General features: G+C 45.9%; 1 protein-coding gene and 1 long non-coding RNA gene across 3 annotated transcripts in view; both read right to left on the bottom strand.

The window, feature by feature from the left end:
• The window catches only part of plekhh3 (pleckstrin homology, MyTH4 and FERM domain containing H3), a 29,122-nt gene extending 19,575 nt beyond the window's left edge, over positions 1-9,547 (bottom strand). For both annotated transcript variants that reach the window (XM_062447141.1, XM_062447149.1), the window contains exons 1-2: positions 8,919-9,547; positions 3,156-3,211 (exon numbers count right to left, since the gene is read on the bottom strand). In XM_062447141.1, the coding sequence (XP_062303125.1) occupies positions 3,156-3,211; positions 8,919-9,056 (194 nt within the window). In that variant the 5' untranslated portion in view covers positions 9,057-9,547. The remainder of the gene's footprint in view (positions 1-3,155; positions 3,212-8,918) is intronic.
• The window catches only part of LOC134007639 (uncharacterized), a 158,891-nt gene that overhangs the window by 32,986 nt on the left and 106,604 nt on the right, over positions 1-19,301 (bottom strand). The gene's annotated exons all lie outside the window — the stretch shown is intronic.

Raw genomic sequence — 19,301 nt, 5'->3', positions numbered from 1 at the left:
CTGTTTGTGTGTCGATTTGTTCATCTTGCAGGCCACAGCTTGTATAGTGTGTGTGTGTGTATGTTCACTTAGCAGAAGAGAAAAAGGAACCAATAAAAACTCCTAGATGAATGATATCACCCTGATGATTGTCACCTTCACCACACAGTCTGTGGTGTACTATGTCACATTACATTATGTGAAATGTAATAAGCTCTCTACCAGGAAGGAAACAAAAGGCTGACAATCTAACAAATGACATTTATGCCCGGCAAACACTGTATATTCATATACTCCATGTTGACAGACTGACCTGCTATTGACAGACAGACAATACACAGACAGACTGAGTCGACAGGACAGACACACAAGACAGACATTAAGGATAGGACAGACACAGGACAGACAGAAAGGCACAACGCAGACAGACAGATGCCAGTATGGCCTACAGTGTGATCAATCGATTTCCGTCCGGGGTCAAAAGTACTGAGACGTTAATTAAAATCAGAAAACCAGTTGGTGCCCTTGCTCTCGGGCTTGGACGACCGTGCTTCAAACTGAACGGTGAAGAAAAAACACTCCAGCGTATAAAGTGTGTCCTCATGACGGATCGACAGCGTTGCCAGGTCCTCCTTCCCTCCCCCTCACAGCCAGAGTTCTCTTTGACCAGCACAGGAAATGACACGGGGAGTTGAGATTTGTGATCTGGAGGGTCAAAAGCCGGTCTGTAAAATGCATCACACAAAGCTCAAAAAGAGGTCTCTGACTCCCAGCTTTCTGCATGGCTCATATACAAAAATTACAGCAAGGCAAGATACCCAAGCTTTATAACACATCTGAACAAACACATGAGCAATTGTCACAACACAGGCTTGTAGGACAGACACAAGTCTCTGGGGAGACTTGAGACATGAGGGATGCATTAACTGCAGACGCCATGTGATCCATCCATCTGCAGGAGCACGTCTTTCACTTAAGTGCAACTCTCCTGCCCCGACAACCTGCCTCACACTGGGCCTCTGCCTCACACTGGGCCTCTGCCTCACACTGGGCCTCTGCCTCACAGAGAAAAAGGCCCTCTGTGAGGCAGAGGCCCACTGACTCACACTGGGCCTTTGCCTCGCACTGGGCCTCTGCCTCAAACTGGGCCTCTGCCTCACACTGGGCCTCTGCAGACCGGGCTGGTGGGAAAATGGGAATGTGGTGATTAAGAGTGGGCCTATATGACCTCCCAGCTAAAAATACGCTGTTTACTCAAGACCACTGCCAAGGAATTCTGAACTAAGCAGAGAGGGGAGAGCAAAACCTTGTATTCAGTGGGGCACTGGGGAGAGAGAGGACAGGAAGTACACATTTTTGGGTAATTTGAGAGTGTGGGACTGCATAAACTGGAGATTAATGTTAGGAGCAGAATGGCCTATCTATTAGGCAATGCTACTATACAAGTATCTTATTATCTTGACACTTGCAGTTCAACTATTAACTTGGGGAATGTCATAAGTACAGAATGCTGATACAAGGCGCATTGGCAGTAAATAAACAGATGGACACTCATCACAAACACACGCACACGCACACAAAGACCAACGCACGCGCACGCACACACCCTTACGTCTTTTGTGGTCGTGAATCCCCCACCATATTCTTGACAAACAGGAAGTCACGTTTGTCAAGGAAGAAGCAGAAAACGGAGAGAACTACAAAAAGAACCCTCAGAGACAGAAGAGGAAGTCCTGGCTGGATCCGCTGTAGTCTGCCTGTCCTGTGGGCCGTGCCGTCTGCCATTCACCTCTCTGGCTGCTGCCTGCCAAGCTTGTAAATGAATAGCAGACAATCAGTGACTCCTGACAAGAGCTTAACTCAAACAGGAAAATGGGGTTGGGGCCAGGAGGGTGGAGAGATGGAGAGGGGATGGGGGGGGGTGCCTCTAAGGAAGATACAAGTGCATGCAAGAGGCTCTTGTCTGGGAGTTGGATGATGATCACTTTCACACCAGGAAGGTGTGACTTCAGACAGCAGCATGTGAGTGGCAGGCAGACAGCTCTGGGAGACCTGGTTTAACCCAGTAGTGAATTTGTTAATTCATTCATTTATTTTAGAGAAAAACACGCCGGTGCAAAACCATTCCATAATCCTTGACAGAGCCCTTCAATAGGAAAGGTCAGTCTATATCTTCAGTCGGTTACTGTAGCATCTCTTATCTCTATTATATCTAACTCTCTTATATGTAACTCCCTAATTCTCCTAACACATCCCCTACAAAACCAGCCATAAATCACACGCGACAGCCCCAAGGCTGTTCCTCTGCTTTCTGTGGAGGTTATTGCTAATGACTGACACAGACAGCCACACACACCTTGAATAATGGCCTCCAGGGTGTGTTCCCTCAATTAAAACTGAGTCACCCAGTCCAACGTCCTTCCTTCTCAGAAGACTGTACATCCTTTATGCCGGCAGGCTTCATGGAGCCTCTCCACCCCCTGCCTCTACTCCTTTCACCTGTTTGGACCATGCTCTTGTCAGGCAGTCGTCACTGGCATTCACTTGTTTCCTTGTATAAATCTGGATGTTTCCTTCCCGTAGGTCTGTGCTTGGAATGAGTTGAGATTGTGATTATGGGAGGGGGCACGAGATATATCTTGTCATGTTACCCTATTTTTATATTTATATTAGATGTTATATCTTACATATTGTTTAGTTCTTTAGTATTAGTTAGACTTTTGTAAATTCTACTTTTTTTTCAGATCCGTATATGTTTATTGTATGCACCTTCCTGCCACAGTAAATTCCTTGTTTGTGTGAACTTACATGGAAAATAAAACACATTCTGATAAGGATGTGCTTTGTGCTAGGAACTGAGACCCCAGCCCGAGGTCCACTATCAAATCCCAACGCCCACACACGCACACACATCCACTACTGGAATCAGGAAACACTGGCAGTGTGTATGGGTCTGTGCCTGTGAAACGTGCGTTTCTGCATGTGGTCAGAGTCTGCATGTGGTCAGACCCATGAGACTACTGTGATGTGGATCAGGAAGTGAAAGATGGGGTGGATCTGCACTTGTGGTATTGCCTGCCTCGGGTACAGAGTTCAGGGGAACTTCCGATTTAAAACATAGAACATAGAACATGTCATGTCATACTTCCTAAAAGCTATTTCTTTTTTGTACTCACCCATTTGTGCCATTGCTTGTGCGCGCGGGCTGAGCGTGAATCACCTCGTGAGGGCCCTGTCGACACAAAGAAACACCATTTAAGTGACTGGACCAGTGTTTCCCCTACCATTCTATTAGGGGGGCGCCCCGCCCCCCCAACGGCAGCCCCCGTCCTCCCCTGGAAGGTCAAGTTAATTTTGTTTAATTTAATTTTTTTATATAGCGCCATAACACAAAATAAGTCATTTAAGGTTACCTTTCCTTTAAAACAGGTCTATAGCATGCTCTTTTATTAAACAAACTAAATGGCCTTCTGTTATTTCTCTTATTTCCACGACAGCATGTCATTTCTGTCTCTACATGGTCGGGCAACCATTGGTCTACAAGCTGTAACCCTAGGGGAAACACTGTGGACCATGGCAGAAGACGACAACTAGCCTACATTAGTAGAATCATCTCCAACACATCCCCAGGGTGGGCGAGAAGGGTGCGTGACACAAAGGTGTGCCCTCAGCGCCCTCCCACAGTTCGGAGAGCAGCAGCAGAGGCTGGCAGTCATGGTACCTCTGCTCCTGCCTGCCTGTCACTTGCAAGGGTGGGTTAGCGGGGAGAAATATCGCATGCAAAACAGGCTCATTTAACAGGAACAGAGGATTCTTTTGTGGCCCCCCTTTCCTCCCCCCCCCCCCCCCCCGAGCTCCCACACACACACACACACACCATGCCGCTCCTAGCTAACCCCAAAACCCCTTTCTTCACATCCAGCAGCCTAATTTCAGCGAAAAGGATATAAAAATAGCCCTGCTCTTTCCTAACTGATACACCAATGGGATACTGTGGTGTGCTTTGTTTGTGCTGTTAAAGCTCATACGCAAAACATATTTGGGGAGTGTTGTATCACACTTTGGTTGAGTATTATTATTATTATTAACACGAAAATTGTCATTGCAAACACCAGCAGCTGTGTCTCTTTCAAGCTGTGACATTATGACCACAGCTGCTGCTCCCATAGTCGGAGAGTTTGCAGTAGGCCTCAAACAGAGAAAACAAAGAATGACAGACGTGCTGCACACAGACTAGGCCTTAAATCTTGGACCTGTTTTACAGGAGGGATGATTAGAGTAGAGGTATTCCTCCTGGAAACTCACAATGAGGGACCGGTTAGGCTTTGTACATATATTACATACATATTCTTCTTCCTCTTGGAGAGAGCTGTCTGAACATTTTACATTCAACTTTTTTTCTCTGCCTGGCGTGCAGCGTGTGAGACATGGTTGTGTAACTGTACACAGAAATCAGACGGTTGTGTGAGAAAGGAACAGCTTGGCATGGATCAAAACGTACAAGGGCCAGTTCCACAGATACGGATTAAGTTTGTCCATGTACTAGAATTGACTTGAAATGGAGATTCACCGTTTAAACACGGACTAATCAGTGTCTGAGAAACTGTTTCTGTCTGGATCATTTCAATTGAATTAACGTGCCGAGTAACACTACTCCCAGTCTCTCAGACACTCCTTAAGGATACGGGGGTGGGTGCGTCAACAGACTACTACACAGCCCCCCCCCCCCCCGCTGGCAGACAAGGTAAATCACATTTCAGGGTGGGAACACTGAACGTTTCATTACGGGACGTCCCTGTACAGCAGAAGATGGAGAGGAGGTTTCCTTTTACAGCGTGCGGAGGGGGACCCCAGGATCCCTGACCTGACCTTGGAAAACCTCATCAGACATCAGACCTGGCCTGTGTTCCACTTGGACCTGGGCCGGGTTCCTCTGTGGCCTGTGTTGTTGCTTCTGGGAACCACAGCCTTGAGCCAAGGGGCCCTGCGGCTGACCCTACCCTGCACAGCTCAGCCTGGGGTTCTGGTCCAACTGAAACACTATCCAGGTCAGAACTGGGCCCCTCAGTCAGTTCCTACACCACACTTTACTACTAGGCTGGCTAAGTATAGGACCGGCTGAGCACAGAGGCAGCATGCATTTATCAATGTTTAAATATAAGAAAAAGAAAACCCTGTAAGCCTTAACTTTAACTATACATTTACAGTATAGGCCCTAGGACTTTTCTGGGTGTTTAAATGCAGACATAGAGGCCACCGGAGAGGTTAAAATAGGTGTGGATAAGGAGATATGGCTAATGTTTAACCAGGGGAGAGTTATACTGTGAATGTTACTTGTCTGGCAGGAATGGCCAAATGATGTCATAAAGCGATTTGTGAATTGAGTCCAGGCAGTGTGGTTCTGCCTCTGCAAGTCATCGTTCCACAGACTGACCCCACCCCAATAGACATACAGGACTAGAACAGGCTGTAATGTCTGGGGGAAAAGAACAGAGCATTTGGCTACACTTTTGGCTACACTTACACATTTGGAGCCTACAGCCTAGTCTTCTCAAAGTCAAATCTGACTACATCAACAGGAGACGACATCAGTGTCTTGACAAGCTAGCTTGTCCTGTAAAGCAAAAAAAAACCTCTTTACACTATGTCCTCCCAATGGTGAGACGTAAAGAGAACGGGGGGTGAAGGAATAAGAATAACGTGCAGTTCAGAGTCGTGGCACATCTATGTTCCCGCTAGACAGGCACGGAATGAATCACCCAGACTGGAACTGGGCGACAAGGAGAGAGAGGCCGGGATGTGTTAGCACCACGGCTCACTTCCGCCCCCCTCCGCTCTGCTCTCCTGGGATGCTGAGTAACCGGCAGGAAACGCTAGGGCTCTGCCAATTCTGGCATGAACATCAGATGTGCGGGCCTAGGAGGCGGGGAGGCAACGGAAACCAAATATAAACCAGGGAACCGTGACATCTCTGAAGGTGCAGGAGGAGTTGCCAGCTAATGGGACACCCTTTCTACATGCCAAGACTGTGTCCGTGTGTTCCCGGTAACAGGATGCGTTGCGGCACTCTACACTGGCAGCTTTGGGGCGGGCGCTTTGCCCGATTGCAAGCGCAAGTTGACAATTGCAACAGGCAGTTTCACTGGAAACATGGAAAAGAGAGAATGACTGATGTCCTCTCCCAAAATTTGTGCCCCACTGTCCTAACACTGGAGGCATTCAGCTCAGCCTGGCTGTTTGGGCAGCTGTTGGTGAGACGTTTCTTTGAATCAGGATGGTAAACATGCGGGGAAAGGTTCTGAACTAGCTCTGGCAGCCTGCGCTTCCACAGCCAAGCCTGTACAAGCGTCAGAACTGACTCATGGTTCCGACCTCAGAGACGGCTCAGGCTGGGCACAGTGTCTAACCAAGGGCTTCGGTTATTACAACCGCTACGCATCACAGCTCCTCTCTGGCAGCGAGAAGGAAAGCGACGTTGGAGATCGTGGTGAGGATTTTAGACGGGCCTTGTCTGGGGGGGGGGAGACTCCACCAAGCTTGAGGGTTACTGCGGTCATACCTGGCAAGAGTAGGGCACACTTAATGGACGTTTCAGGAAAGACGGTCCAAAACACACACACACGGGAGGTCTAGGAGGCCTGACCTCCTGTCTGAGAGTGTGGCTTGTCAAACAGTGGACGTAATAGAGGACTCTGGGTAAACAGTGGAAGTTCCCTGCGGGGCATTCCCTAGGACTCACCCTAGAACCCTAACCCCCTCTTCCCTAATCTCAGAATCCGACCCCAAACCACAACTGACAGTGGACAGCTAGCCCTACACACTGTAGTGTCAATCCCAGAGGGCGAGGAAAACAGCATTCCCTAATGCTGCCAGGCTGTCAGCTTATTCTGGGTCAGCTAAAGCCTAAAATTATTGGGATCAGCATGGGAGTATTGACTGGAGTAGGATATCCAGCACACATCAATTGCACGGTTCAGGAGGAAAACACGATTTGTGGCAAGCAGGAAATCAATAATCAATATCCTCAGGAACAGGCATCCCGTGCCGTCGTTAGGAGAGGCAGATACAGTGGGTCTTTAAAGGAAGGTGTGACCACACGATGACCTTTGGCATGTCAATAACTCAATTATTCAATTACAAGTCTATTACATCAGTCTTCTGGGGGAAGTAGGCCACTTTTACAATGGAGGAATTAGCACACAGTAAAACATAAGAAGGCACTTATCCGAAATGATACTTGAAAAAGGACAATTAGTGGAAGGTAAAAGAGAAAAATGAGCCGAGGTAAGATGCAGAGGTCAGATGACAGCTTCTGGAGCTGTAACCTGGGGCTCTGGGTGTCAGTGTGATTGAGGTCAGATGACCATCTAGCTACATATTTAGGGAGGGTGGGTGTAAAGTTAGAAAACTGCTGTGTGGCTTATTCCAGCCTTCTCCGCTAAGGCATTCTATTAAAATCTTATATTGATTTACATTTACATTTAGTCATTTAGCAAACGCTCTTATCCAGAGCGACTTACAGTAAGTACAGGGACATTCTCCCCAAGGCAAGTAGGGTGAAGTGCCTTGCCCAAGGACACAACATCATTTTGCACAGCCGAGGATCGAACTGGCAACCTTCTGATTACTAGCCCGATTCCCTAACCGCTCAGCCACCTGACTCCCTAAGATAGAGGGCTTGGCTGGGGAGGAGGGAGGAAGGGTTTAGCCACCACTGCCACACAGATGCTCTAATGATGAAGACTAGGGTGTTTGCCAACAATAACAACTTCACTGTTCACCGACACATCCCAGGATCGCCCTGAACACCAGATGTTCCTCCTACCGCCAGTCTAGTATGCATGTAGGCCCTGACTTGCCTGTCCCTATACAAGACGTTTAGTGAAATGTACCTGGTACAATTCCACTCCCAAAAAAAGAAGGGTTAGGCGTATTCTATATAAAAAAAGGCTTACTATGTATTGTTTTTATGTAGTTATGATCTTGTGTGTGACAGAGCCTGCCATGGTCCTCTAATCTAATGTCAGTGTAATCTGAAGGCGTTTTAGATTAGGTTATCTTAATTTTGTGGCTAAGGTTACTTGTCAAAAATAATGCCCTAAATACCCAATTCTAACTGACATACAGTGGAAAAACTGAGTAGTCATAATATAAAATTACCACCCAGTTATGGGTTCTGTACATTTGTGCTAAGAGGACTACTTTGATAAGTGTAAGGTTAATTTCACATTGAGTACACGTACATCGGGTCCTACAAAGAGGTTACCTCAAATCACAACAACAATGACCCCTTCAGAAGTGTGTGGACAATGCTGAACCCTCTGTGCCTGATCAGATGACTAACGTTACAGAGAAGACAAGGCCAGTACAGTCTTGTTTGCGATTGAGTGGACGATGGCCAAACACACAGGATCGATTCTATTCAATACAACACTGGGCTTGCATCATACCGTGGGATTGCTAAACGTTTCCCTGACTTAGAGCAGGCTGTCCTACAATAGGTAAATACCTAAATGGCCTCAAACACCTCTTTGATCTTTATTCGCTGCATTTCTGTAATAATACGAGTGACCTGACACATTCAAGATCGACAGATGGAGAAGAGGAAATTGCTAAGTCAGCAAGACAGTGTGACTTCAAAATATAGTTAACCTGACTCAACCTCTTATTAAGGCTCAGGCCTTACTCCTACTGACTATGTTTCCTCCATGAACATCACTAGTTTTATCATGGAACTCATTCTACGGTTATACTTTGCATAGACATGGGAAAGTGTCTGGTGGGAATGATACCCATGCCGCCCATGACTGAAATAAAAAATATTATGCAATAATGAATCATCAACAACTCTATTAAATATTGCTTCGACATGGACAAAAATTATGTTTTCTGCAAATCATCATATCTTAAAGAAATTGGGAAGTTAAATAGCTTATTACCCGTCCATTGGTGGAAGTCAAGTCGTCTTTGTTGCGCAATTCAAAAGATTCTTCCTCTTCTTTCTCCCCATAGTCCCGTCCGAGCAAGTTAAAGCCCTGCCTGCAGCACAAAAACCAGCAAAACCCTTGCAAAGGCATTCAAATTGGGGAAAGTTGGTCGTTTTCTATTATCCTGGTTGTGAAGTCAACATTCACGCTGTCTGGCACAGGGGGTAAGATGGTAAAACGACTCAAACCCGAAGTCGCGTGAGGATAAGACCATGCAGGACGCTCTCCTCTCCATAGGCTTCCAGACAGGAGAGGGATGGAGCTCACTTGGAGCCAATGGCAAACTACCCTTTGAATCACAATCTATCCAAAAGTTCGTGCAAGTATCCAGAACTTCAGGTCCAAATGATGACTCCTGTTCCCGACACCTGGCAAGCGCAGTTGTGCACACTAGGTAGCCCAAGAAAAACTTTCTCTTGGTAAGATACGCAGGCACATGATCCCAAAAGCAGAGTAAATTGCAAATATGAAATAAGAAAGACTGTAGATATTCTTGTTCAAGTTAGTCTAGAAGTCGCTCTTTTCGCATATCGAAGTAGGCTATATCCACAGGCGAATTCAACTGACTACTACAGTTGTAACAAAAGCGTCAAGCGTGCAGACTGCGTTGAATGGGCGGAGCACTCCGCCCCCTCATGTCAAATGCGAGATCTAACCGGCTGAAAGCGCACACGCCCAAGAACGTCACGCAAGGCTAAACGCCCCATTCGCTGACAGAATAGAAAATTATTTGTTCGATTATGAATATTTACAAAGCAACCAAGAACACGGCACTTTATCCCGTCGTTGCAGTGAATGCTCGATAAACCGAAGAGCACCTTTAAATCACATATCGTAAAGAAAAATCGTTATAAACTGTCTTGCCATATGCTTACAAGCAAATCATGTGTTGCTTTGTTTCAGACCTTACACTGTTGTGGTTGAAAACCGAAACGGTGAGTGCAAAGCAATATCGAATAATCTGTAAATTATCTGTCACACTAACACACTCACAGAAGTATTAAATGACCATATTTCCTTGCTGACAAACACCTCTTTCCTATATAACCCTGAACCACCAAGCATATATGCAGGTTATTTCTTGCACTGTCATTCTGTCTGTACTCAGTTCTCACTAACACATAAACTTATTTTCCCTCACCCCCACGTGCACATGCTCTTCTCCTCCCCCACCTTCCCCTCTTCCCCTTTGCTGAACACTCTGTAAAGGTGCGGGGGTAGGGGACAGGGGAGATGGTGCTAAATCCAGACACGTGATATCTCTCTGGACCCCTCGGCACTCGCGCTCATTTCTCCTTAATATGCCTTCATTTCCCCTGCTATGCTCTGTACAAACTACCCCCACGCATTCACAGTCAGCCAGTATTGTTAACCCATTCCTTTCTGAGCGTCATGTGTTTGCCTTAGTTCATTCCCTACCTTTCTCGTCTGACGTTAAAAGTCTCTACTAGAATAAGCAGCACACAATCTGTACACAAACGCATGCTTGGGCTTACAGTAGTGCCTGTCACACACTCACGCACACTCATAATTTCACACATACTCAACCGTATAGGCCTGCAAGCTCCGGAAGATAAACTCTCAGTGTCTACAGCTCAATAGAGAGTCCCTAGATGTCCTTGTTTCGCTGGAATTTGCTCAGTGTCATGGCCCATCAGCACCCCCACAGCCCCCCAGGTCATGTTGAGCTGAACCCAGACCGACTGCCCCAGGAGGAGACGCGAGGGACTACAACTGTACTAGAACCACCACAGTCAGACACACAATGGATGTTGTTTGCTTAATCATGACGTGTGCAGATGTGGGCGTTCGCGTCTACAGTAGCGTGGTCGCCTTATGCGTGGTTCATGTCTGTAAAGGAGTGTCCACAGCCATGTGACTGTAGTAGGGTTCAGCAGATGGCTGAGCGGTTAGGGAATCGGGCTACCAATCAGAAGGTTGCCGGTTTGATTCCCGGTAGTGCTAAGAATGACGTTGTGTCCCTGGGCAAGGCACTTCACCCTACTTGCCTCGGGGGAATGCCCCTTTACTTACTGTGAGTCGCCCTGGATAAGAGCGTCTGCTAAATGACTAAATGTAAAATGTAGTTCCCTTCTTGTCTTGAAGGCCCAGCCCAGCCCCTTCCTGTTTGGATCCACCAATGAGCCAGATCCTCCCCATCCTCCCCCATCACCCAAAACAATACACTGGAGGCCCTTCTTTCATAGACCTGCAGGAGCATGTGTTTTATTTTTAGAACTCACTCACTCAGCCCACGCCAGTACATTAAAACTGAGAACGAGAGAAAAGCCCTTGATCCATATTTGGTTTCCGAGAACAGAGGTTTGACAAAAAAAAGCAGACGGTTATCATCATGGTACTCGTTCGTCATTGGGCTTCAAAGATTGTCTGCTTTTTATTGTTTGACGAAAGAGCAACGTCCAGAGAATCCAAATACTCACAAGACTGATAATCTCTCCCCAAACAAGCTCGATGGTTTAAGTCTTCTATCCTCGTCCAGCCTGCTCCCCCTCTGTCTTGCTCTTCCCCACTTTCCCTCTCCTTCACATGGCCCCTTTCCTCCCCCCTTTCAGTTTCCAGGAGTTGACACATGATTCTGTATTAGTGCACAGGCGCACAGGCACACACACGCACGCACACACACACACACACACACTGGCTAACTTGATACAGCGTGTCAGGCTGAGGCTTCGGATCAAGGTGGTGGTTGGGAGGGGATGGGGGGTGGGGGTGTGGGGTTGGTAGGGCCTCTCAGTGCAAACACAGATCAGCCAGGCCTCCCCCCCCCCCCCCCCTATCCCGGCTAGAGGGGAGAGATGACAAAAGGGTCCAGGGCCTCTGAAGGGATGTTGGGGTGCTGCTGCTTCGTGGTGCTGTGCTGTGTTACCTGGACCTACTTGTCCGCTATCCTCTGAAGAAAGGCTCTGGATGGTTTGCAAGTAGACAGAAATATTCTCTCTGGCTCTTCCTCTCTGCTTACTCCCTGGAGGGGTATTAATAAAAAATAAAAAAAACTCCTGAACCTTTCTTTTGGAATGACCATGCCCACTTCCTGTCTGCCACCTCTTTCTCTCCGGTCCGTTTGTTGACATTGGCGTTATGGAGTTTCCAAGGGAGACGTAGAATAGACGCAGGTCGCACATGTCAGGCTGACAGGAGACAGAGCAGGGCCTGTGTTAACAGTCGGTCTACGCACCAGCTCACTCAACAGGATCCTCTTACAGCCTGCACTACCAGAGGGCTCCTTCCTATATGCGGGAACTGGATTGATTATCAACTTTGGTGTATATATAGATCTAAAAGTCAGTTAAGGAAGTTGATATTCTGATGTTTGGGTTGTGGTCTTGTTCCGAGCATTTAACAGGCAATGTTAACATACTGTATCCTATATATAGAGAGAGATATATATCTTATATACATAATTTATCGATATAATATAACCTATACATGTAAAGACATAAAAGTGAGTGTCTTCTATTTGACATGCTATAAAAAGGGGGTTTCCATTGTAAGGCAGGACATCTGTTCCTAGATAGCTACAGATATCCCTTCATGGGTCTAGTCCCAGGTCAAAGATTAGAGTTCCCCTGAATTCACTGAAATAAGTATTTAGGACAGCTGCTTACCCTGCTGACCTTACAGCCTAGTCTCAGACAGGACATCCTCCCTAAGTAAAGCAATGGGCATAACCCTCTCTCCCTCCACCCGCTGGGCTCCCCACCTCCACCCTCCACATCACTCTCTGTAAGTATGAAGGAGCTTCAGGGTATGTGTTAGCGAACATAGGACTGTTGTTAGGCAGTGGTCCATACGGGACCACTGGCTGGTCCCGTATGGACCATGGGATAGGACTGCCTCAGAGCCCTTCACCCACAGTGCTTAACCTGAAGCTCCGAGAAACATCCAGCTACATCGTGAGTGTCTAATAGCTGACAGAGTGACTGAGCACTACCCTTACAATGGTAGGAACCTTTTCGACAGGAGACAGATCATTAAATCCATTATACCATTTTAGATGATGTTTTTTTTGTGTTAGATATTCACAATGTTTTTTTGGCCCATTTAGAACAGTCAAATAAAACTTGATATCAGGCTAAAGGTGAAGGTTCAGGTGTAGGTCCTATGATTCTTCGTATTCTCCCCTTCCATAAGGACTGTGTGTACCGGTATCAGTGACACTGACTGGTGGTGTTTTTAACCATGGTTGTGGTCACATCTGTTCCTCAGAACCATGTGGCAGAGAGGCTGGTGTCAGGGACAGGGCAGGCAGGGGAAAACATTCTCAGCTTCAACTTCTGACCCTCTCACCCCAGTTAACCCTCCACTCCCTCCCTGGCTCCATGATTATATTAATAACCCACACTATTCTGTTCTGCCACACCATTACACCAAGCTCTGAACCCGTTTGCCACACCAACCTATTCCACCACTCTATCTAGCCCTAAGGATAAAGGGAGTGTTTGCTTGTGTGTTACGTTGCTGAAGTGTTTCATTGTTTTGTTGAGTAAGACTATTAGGACTGGATGTAAGCAAATGAGATATTCGGCTGTTTTGCCAGGCTGCTGTTAAATGCCCCCAGAAGGTGAGGTCCCGGCTGGCAGAGTGTACACTAACTGACCGGCTATTCTGGAACCTCACTCTCCAAACACTAAAACACAGGAAGGTCGGGACCTCACAAGTGATTGTCAAGGAACATAAACTATCTGACCTCATCTGATAGCTCTGAGACGCAGCTATGTACAAGGATGTGGAGGCTGTGCTGACAGTTCATGGAATTTCAATACTAATAACTATGACATTCCCCCTCTGCAATGATGCTGTCAGAGTTATTACAATTGTGTGTATTCTAGATTGAATATGACATTTCAACATAAGTAAAAGGGAACACCAGTCAACTGTATCTTCACTGTTCGCAATTACATAACACAGTTTTGCATGGTTTTTCTATTATTATTCTCGAGATGAAGGTGAGATATGCTAACTGGGAGAAAACACAAGCTGAGGATCTGTTATCGGAGCTTTGAATCTGAAGCCAAACAACGAACAGGAAGGTCTTCATAGTCCCGGGCCTGCAGAACCTAAACCAGCCAGATAGGAGATGGTGGAGAAGGGATAAGCGGACAGCACAGATGAGAGGCTGGGAAAGGCACAAGACAAAACAACTGGTTGGCCAAACAAACATTGCAGTTTGACAGAGCCCAGACGCCCTCATATTGCCTGGTATTTGCACGTTAAAGAGGAAATCCAGGAATGATAAGGGTTTTGGAATGCACATACCCTGCTGGTAAAAACAGTTGCTTTGCCTGCTCTCTCCATAGGTTTGCCCCAACAAACCGAAAAACAGCACTAGAAAGTTTGGGAGATTACGTTTCTGCATCGTTACTCTTCCGTGCATGATCAACCAAACCAAACTTGCTTGCAGTTTGCAAAGATAACCCTCAGCAATCAGCAAAAAAAGTTTTGGGGTAACGGTAAAACTTGATGTTAGGAGTGCAGGGCTCTGCAGAGTTTATGCAGGGTAACCGGCTCAGTGTTTGGGAGAGAGGATAACTTATCGACAGTTCAGGCAGGCCGGGCAGAGGGCCAGGGTCCTTTAACTATTTTTAACTTCCTGACTGTGTGAAAGTACTTGGAATACAGAATTGGTGATACATTGCCAACATTTCAACCTGTGTGCATGTGTGAAAGTTGTGCAAACCTGATTGTGATTGTGTGTGTCTGAGTGCATGTGCATGTGAGCATGCACAGAGGCTTGCATGCAGGCACAAAAGCTAAACCTCTGTGCTTGAGTCTGTTTGCGTATCCTGTGGAGTAATGTCTTGATTGGCGGTCACCATAAAAAAACTTAAAATTATTTGTTGACATGTCAAGCAGCTTTGCAGAACCAGTGGAAACACTCTTGCCTGTGTTTAGAGAGGGGTTCTTAGCAGTAATATGAACATATTTAGGTCTGGTAGACCTATGTGGATGAGAGTTGGTTGTGTTTATGATAGCGTTTGTCTCTAGGCCTTTGAATGTGTGTTTGTGTTTTGTGAACAGATGCAGCAAAGGGGACAACATTAGACAGTATTACAGTATTATACTGTGCAGTATGTACTTTACACAAGCACATCATGTGTATATCACACCAACTGTGTGTCTGATGTTTGCAGTATACATGTGTGAATTTGTGTGTAAGAGAGAGAGAGAGAGACAGAGAGAGAGTGTGTGTGTGTGTGTGTGTGTGTGTGTGTGTGTGTGTGTGTGTGTGTGTGTGTGTGTGTGTGTGTGAGAGAAAGAAGGATAGAGAATTAGTGTGTGTGCGTGTGTGTGTGGGAGAGCGAGAGAGGAATGGAGAGCATGTGTGTGATGTGTGTGTGTGTTTTCTCAGGTTCTTCTGGGGCCTAGATCCAATCTGTTGCTAGGCACTGTGACCTCCAAAAGCAACAGTCTTGACCACAAAGGGTGAACCCTGCTTGGGGTAGTGTTTTATTACTGACCTCTCAAAACATGCAAACACACACACACACACAGTCTATCTCTATACACCACACCATTGGTTTGCTTTTAGACTCATTCTGTTCTCTGACATTGCATGAATGATAAGAACAACTTCCAACTCTGAATCCCCATAAATCAGTTTTGCGATTATCTCATTTTTCATTGGTTGACCGTAGCAGTTGCCTCAGTTATCATTGGCAGATAACTGTATACAATTTGTATTACATTTAAAAAGATCTGCCCCGTGTTGGCTAAGAAGCACAACTAGTTATGGTTTGCCAAGGGATATTTAGCATTTTCTGGTAAGCTAGCACTGAGAAAAGCAGCTACTCCAGAAAAACCTCTTCTCCCTCCCTCCCTCCCTCCCTCCCTCCCTCCCTCCCTCCCTCAGGAGGACAGGCAGAGCAGTTAGAAGCACTTCACTGCAGCTCAACTCCAGGGGGGTAGAGGTGTGTGTGTGTGTGTGTGTGTGTGCGTGCGTGCGTGTGAGTTTGTATGTCGAGTCAGCTATTCCAAGTGTGTGTGAAGGCAATGTGTGTGTGCGTGTTACATGGCGTGAAGGGGGGGGGGGGGTCAGTTGTACCAATGTTTGGGTTCCTTCCTAATTTTGGATAGACCGTGCAAGGAGAGAGCAAGCATGCTTTCTTCTTATTGTCTGTTATCATCTCCCATTTAAAGCTCTACTCAGTGTTCAAACAAAAATGGAAAATGTTCTTCACAGTTCTTAACAGCTACAAGATATGTTTTTATTTACTCTGGGCTTTCCTCTTTTTGTCAACGGCTGTAGTCAGTATTCAACATCAAACAGAAGCAAAGACATGGAAACAAAAGAGAGAAGACCATGGGCAAACAACCATGGCAGACAAACTAAACATGTGTGGCTTGCCTACTGCACAGGGGAAACAGGATCAGGCAGGGGCTGTGTGTCTGTGTGTGTGCGTGTGTGTGTGTGTGTGTGTTGCAAACACTAGGAACAGAAGCGCCTCACCACCCTGCTGCTCCAGAAGGCCACAGCTGTTGGTATTTAAACTCAGTGCAGGTGCTCCTTTCTTTTGTGAAGCTATCGGCCCATGCCTCCAATGTTCCCCTCATACAAGTGTGTGTGCTATGTGTATGTCTTTTATAAATATATATATATATTTTTTTTTACAGTGCATCTATATGTATCTGGGTGCCGGGCTACAAGTGTTTGAGCGTAGTATACACAGATGTAATGAATGAATGTGAATACAGTATGTTTATTTGTGTGGACCAGGATGATGACATGGAGGAAGCAAGAAGAAGATGAAGGAACATGTGACCTACACAGGGTTCCCTGTCCTCCGTCACTTGTCATTCCCGTCTGTCGGGGGAAGGCCCGTTTAACACAGTCCAGTAGAACGAGATGAGGACCCGGAGAAGTTTGCTTTTCATTCAATGGAAGGAGGAACTTTTCATTTTAGAGAACCCATCACCAAGAATGGCCTTCTCACTAAGTCAGGTGATCTATAGGACTTGGTGAGGAAGTCATATCACAACTCGTGGAAGTTTGGAACTCACACGAAGAACTGAACCCTAACCCTATTCAAATGAGTTCTCTGTAACATGAACAATGGGCTTCCTCAACTCAGTATATAGTATATATATATACTGTAATGTATGTAGTACAGTATATAGAAATAATGTGTTGGAAAAATACAATCATCAATGTCAACATTCAATGGACAGTCATCTTTACTGTCACAGACTAGCACAGGAAACGTTTACAGGAAATGTGTACAGAAAAACAACTCTATTTGAAACCAATTTGAACAGAGAGTAGGTTATTGGTGAAAGGTATACAATACAGCTGACAACACTGTGTTTGCTAGCTTGTTTTCCTGGGGGTATCCTCTCTAAGCTGCCCTTGTTTGCGCAGGCTCATCTTGTTGTACCAGCTGTCCAGGAGGTAGCAGTTGAGCTAACAGTGAGGCAGGAGAGGGCTACAGGTGGGATCCTACTAAGGGGTCCTCTCCCCTGGGGGTCCCACAGGTGGACTAGGCTGCTGGTGTGTGGGACCCTTCTGCCTTCAGTCTGAAGTGGCCAAAACAAAAAATGCTCATTTCCCCCAGAACCTCCTGAAGTGGCTGATGATGTTGATATTGTCAGTTGGCCCACGGATGAAAATAGCTCTCAGAGATGGGGGTGGAGCTTCGGTGGGTCATGTGACATCTAACAGGCATCCAGGCTCAGTTTCCGTCTCTTTATCTAATTATTGCAAGTTCAATGTTTATGTTTGACACATACTGTATAGGCATAAACCAACAACTACTGTGTTGCTTGCGATTGGGTTTTTGTTTGTAGGTCTTTTTGTGTTTGAACCCTCAACAAGTGTCCTCTGCTTTTTACAGCGGCACCACCATGGAAGATACACGCACCCCCTGATGGGGGTAGGCAGACGTACAATCTGATCCCAAATCCCTGTGAGAAACAAACATATGCTAGGTCTCCACCTACGCTCGTTTGTTTGTGTGTGTAGTGCATGTGTCTTTGCGAGGGAGAGGGACTGCAGAAGAAAATTTGATGGAAAGCCAATAGAGGGAGTTTGAGAGAGAGAGAGAGAGAGAGAGAGAGAGAGAGAGAGAGAGAGAGAGAGAGAGAGAGAGAGAGAGAGAGAGAGAGAGAGAGAGAGAGAGAGAGAGAGAGAGAGAGAGAGAGAGAGAGAGAGAGAGAGAGAGAGCACATATTCTTGTTTGTGAGCCAGCGAGGGGACCATCTTAGAAGTGATTATATATCTAAGAGTGTGTGTTTGCATCCAGTAATCTTAGTGTGAATTCACATTGCACATCTATTTCTGAATCAGTTGTGTAATCATGTGCCCATGAATTGGATCCTAGCGAGGGGGCAAGAAGATATAAGGAGACTTCCATTCACTGGTGAGTATGGTCTGCATAGGTTTGAAGTGACATCTAGTGGTTATGTCATGCATTACATATATATAATTTTTTACAATTTTGAGTGAGAATCAAGAAAGTACCTACCTTCTAACCTACCTTCTCTAAGAACACACATGTGAATAGCTATCTGAACCTAACTTCTGACTTGTACTGTAATCATGCGTCATATTGAGCAGGTCTTACTGACAGACTCATCTCTCTCTTATTACAGTCATCACTGTAATAAGAGAGATGTACAGGAACAGATAATGCAATGATTAGATTGGTGTTTAACCCTAATCTTACGTGCTGCAACAGTTCATTTTGTGTGAGTGTGTGTGTGTACAATCCATGGATTATCTTAAATTTAAAATGGCAGATTATGAAGTGTTTGATCTCATGTGCTTTGACCTTTTCTTGCTTTGTTGAGATATTCATTCAAAAGAACCATTAATAGTGTTATACATTTTGCCGTGGTAATTATTCAATCAATAATTAAAAATGTATCCTCCCCCTCTGGCAAATGACAATGAGTTGAATTCTCGAAAGGTCCAGCATTATGGCACGATGTCTAGCATTTGACAGAGAACTGGTGGCAGAGCTTACAAAATGCCAATCTGATTTGATTGAAACAACGCAAATCCCACATTGGCCTAGACATCCAATCTCACTCCTGCATTGACACTGCTGTTCCATAAATCCACTGCTTAATCCCAAAGCCGTTTATTTCATGGTCAGTGTACCACGCACGCCACAAATCCCCGGGCCTCAGTCCTACCCTACCCTGCCCCCACACTCTCTGTGTGAGCCTCAGCCCTTCCACAGCTGGCACAATTTAGCTTGTTCAGATATCTAGACATTATCAATATATCGTGAATGACCAGATACCAAGGGCATTGTTTTTGGTCATGGTTGTTTGTCAATATTACTTGAGGTAAAAATGTTATTTCTGTGCCTAACT

This window comes from Osmerus eperlanus, chromosome 2 (genome assembly GCF_963692335.1).
Source record: "Osmerus eperlanus chromosome 2, fOsmEpe2.1, whole genome shotgun sequence".
In the NCBI taxonomy this organism is placed as follows: domain Eukaryota; kingdom Metazoa; phylum Chordata; class Actinopteri; order Osmeriformes; family Osmeridae; genus Osmerus; species Osmerus eperlanus.
Note: the sequence above shows the minus strand (reverse complement) of the source record. Positions and strands in the feature narration are given on the sequence as shown.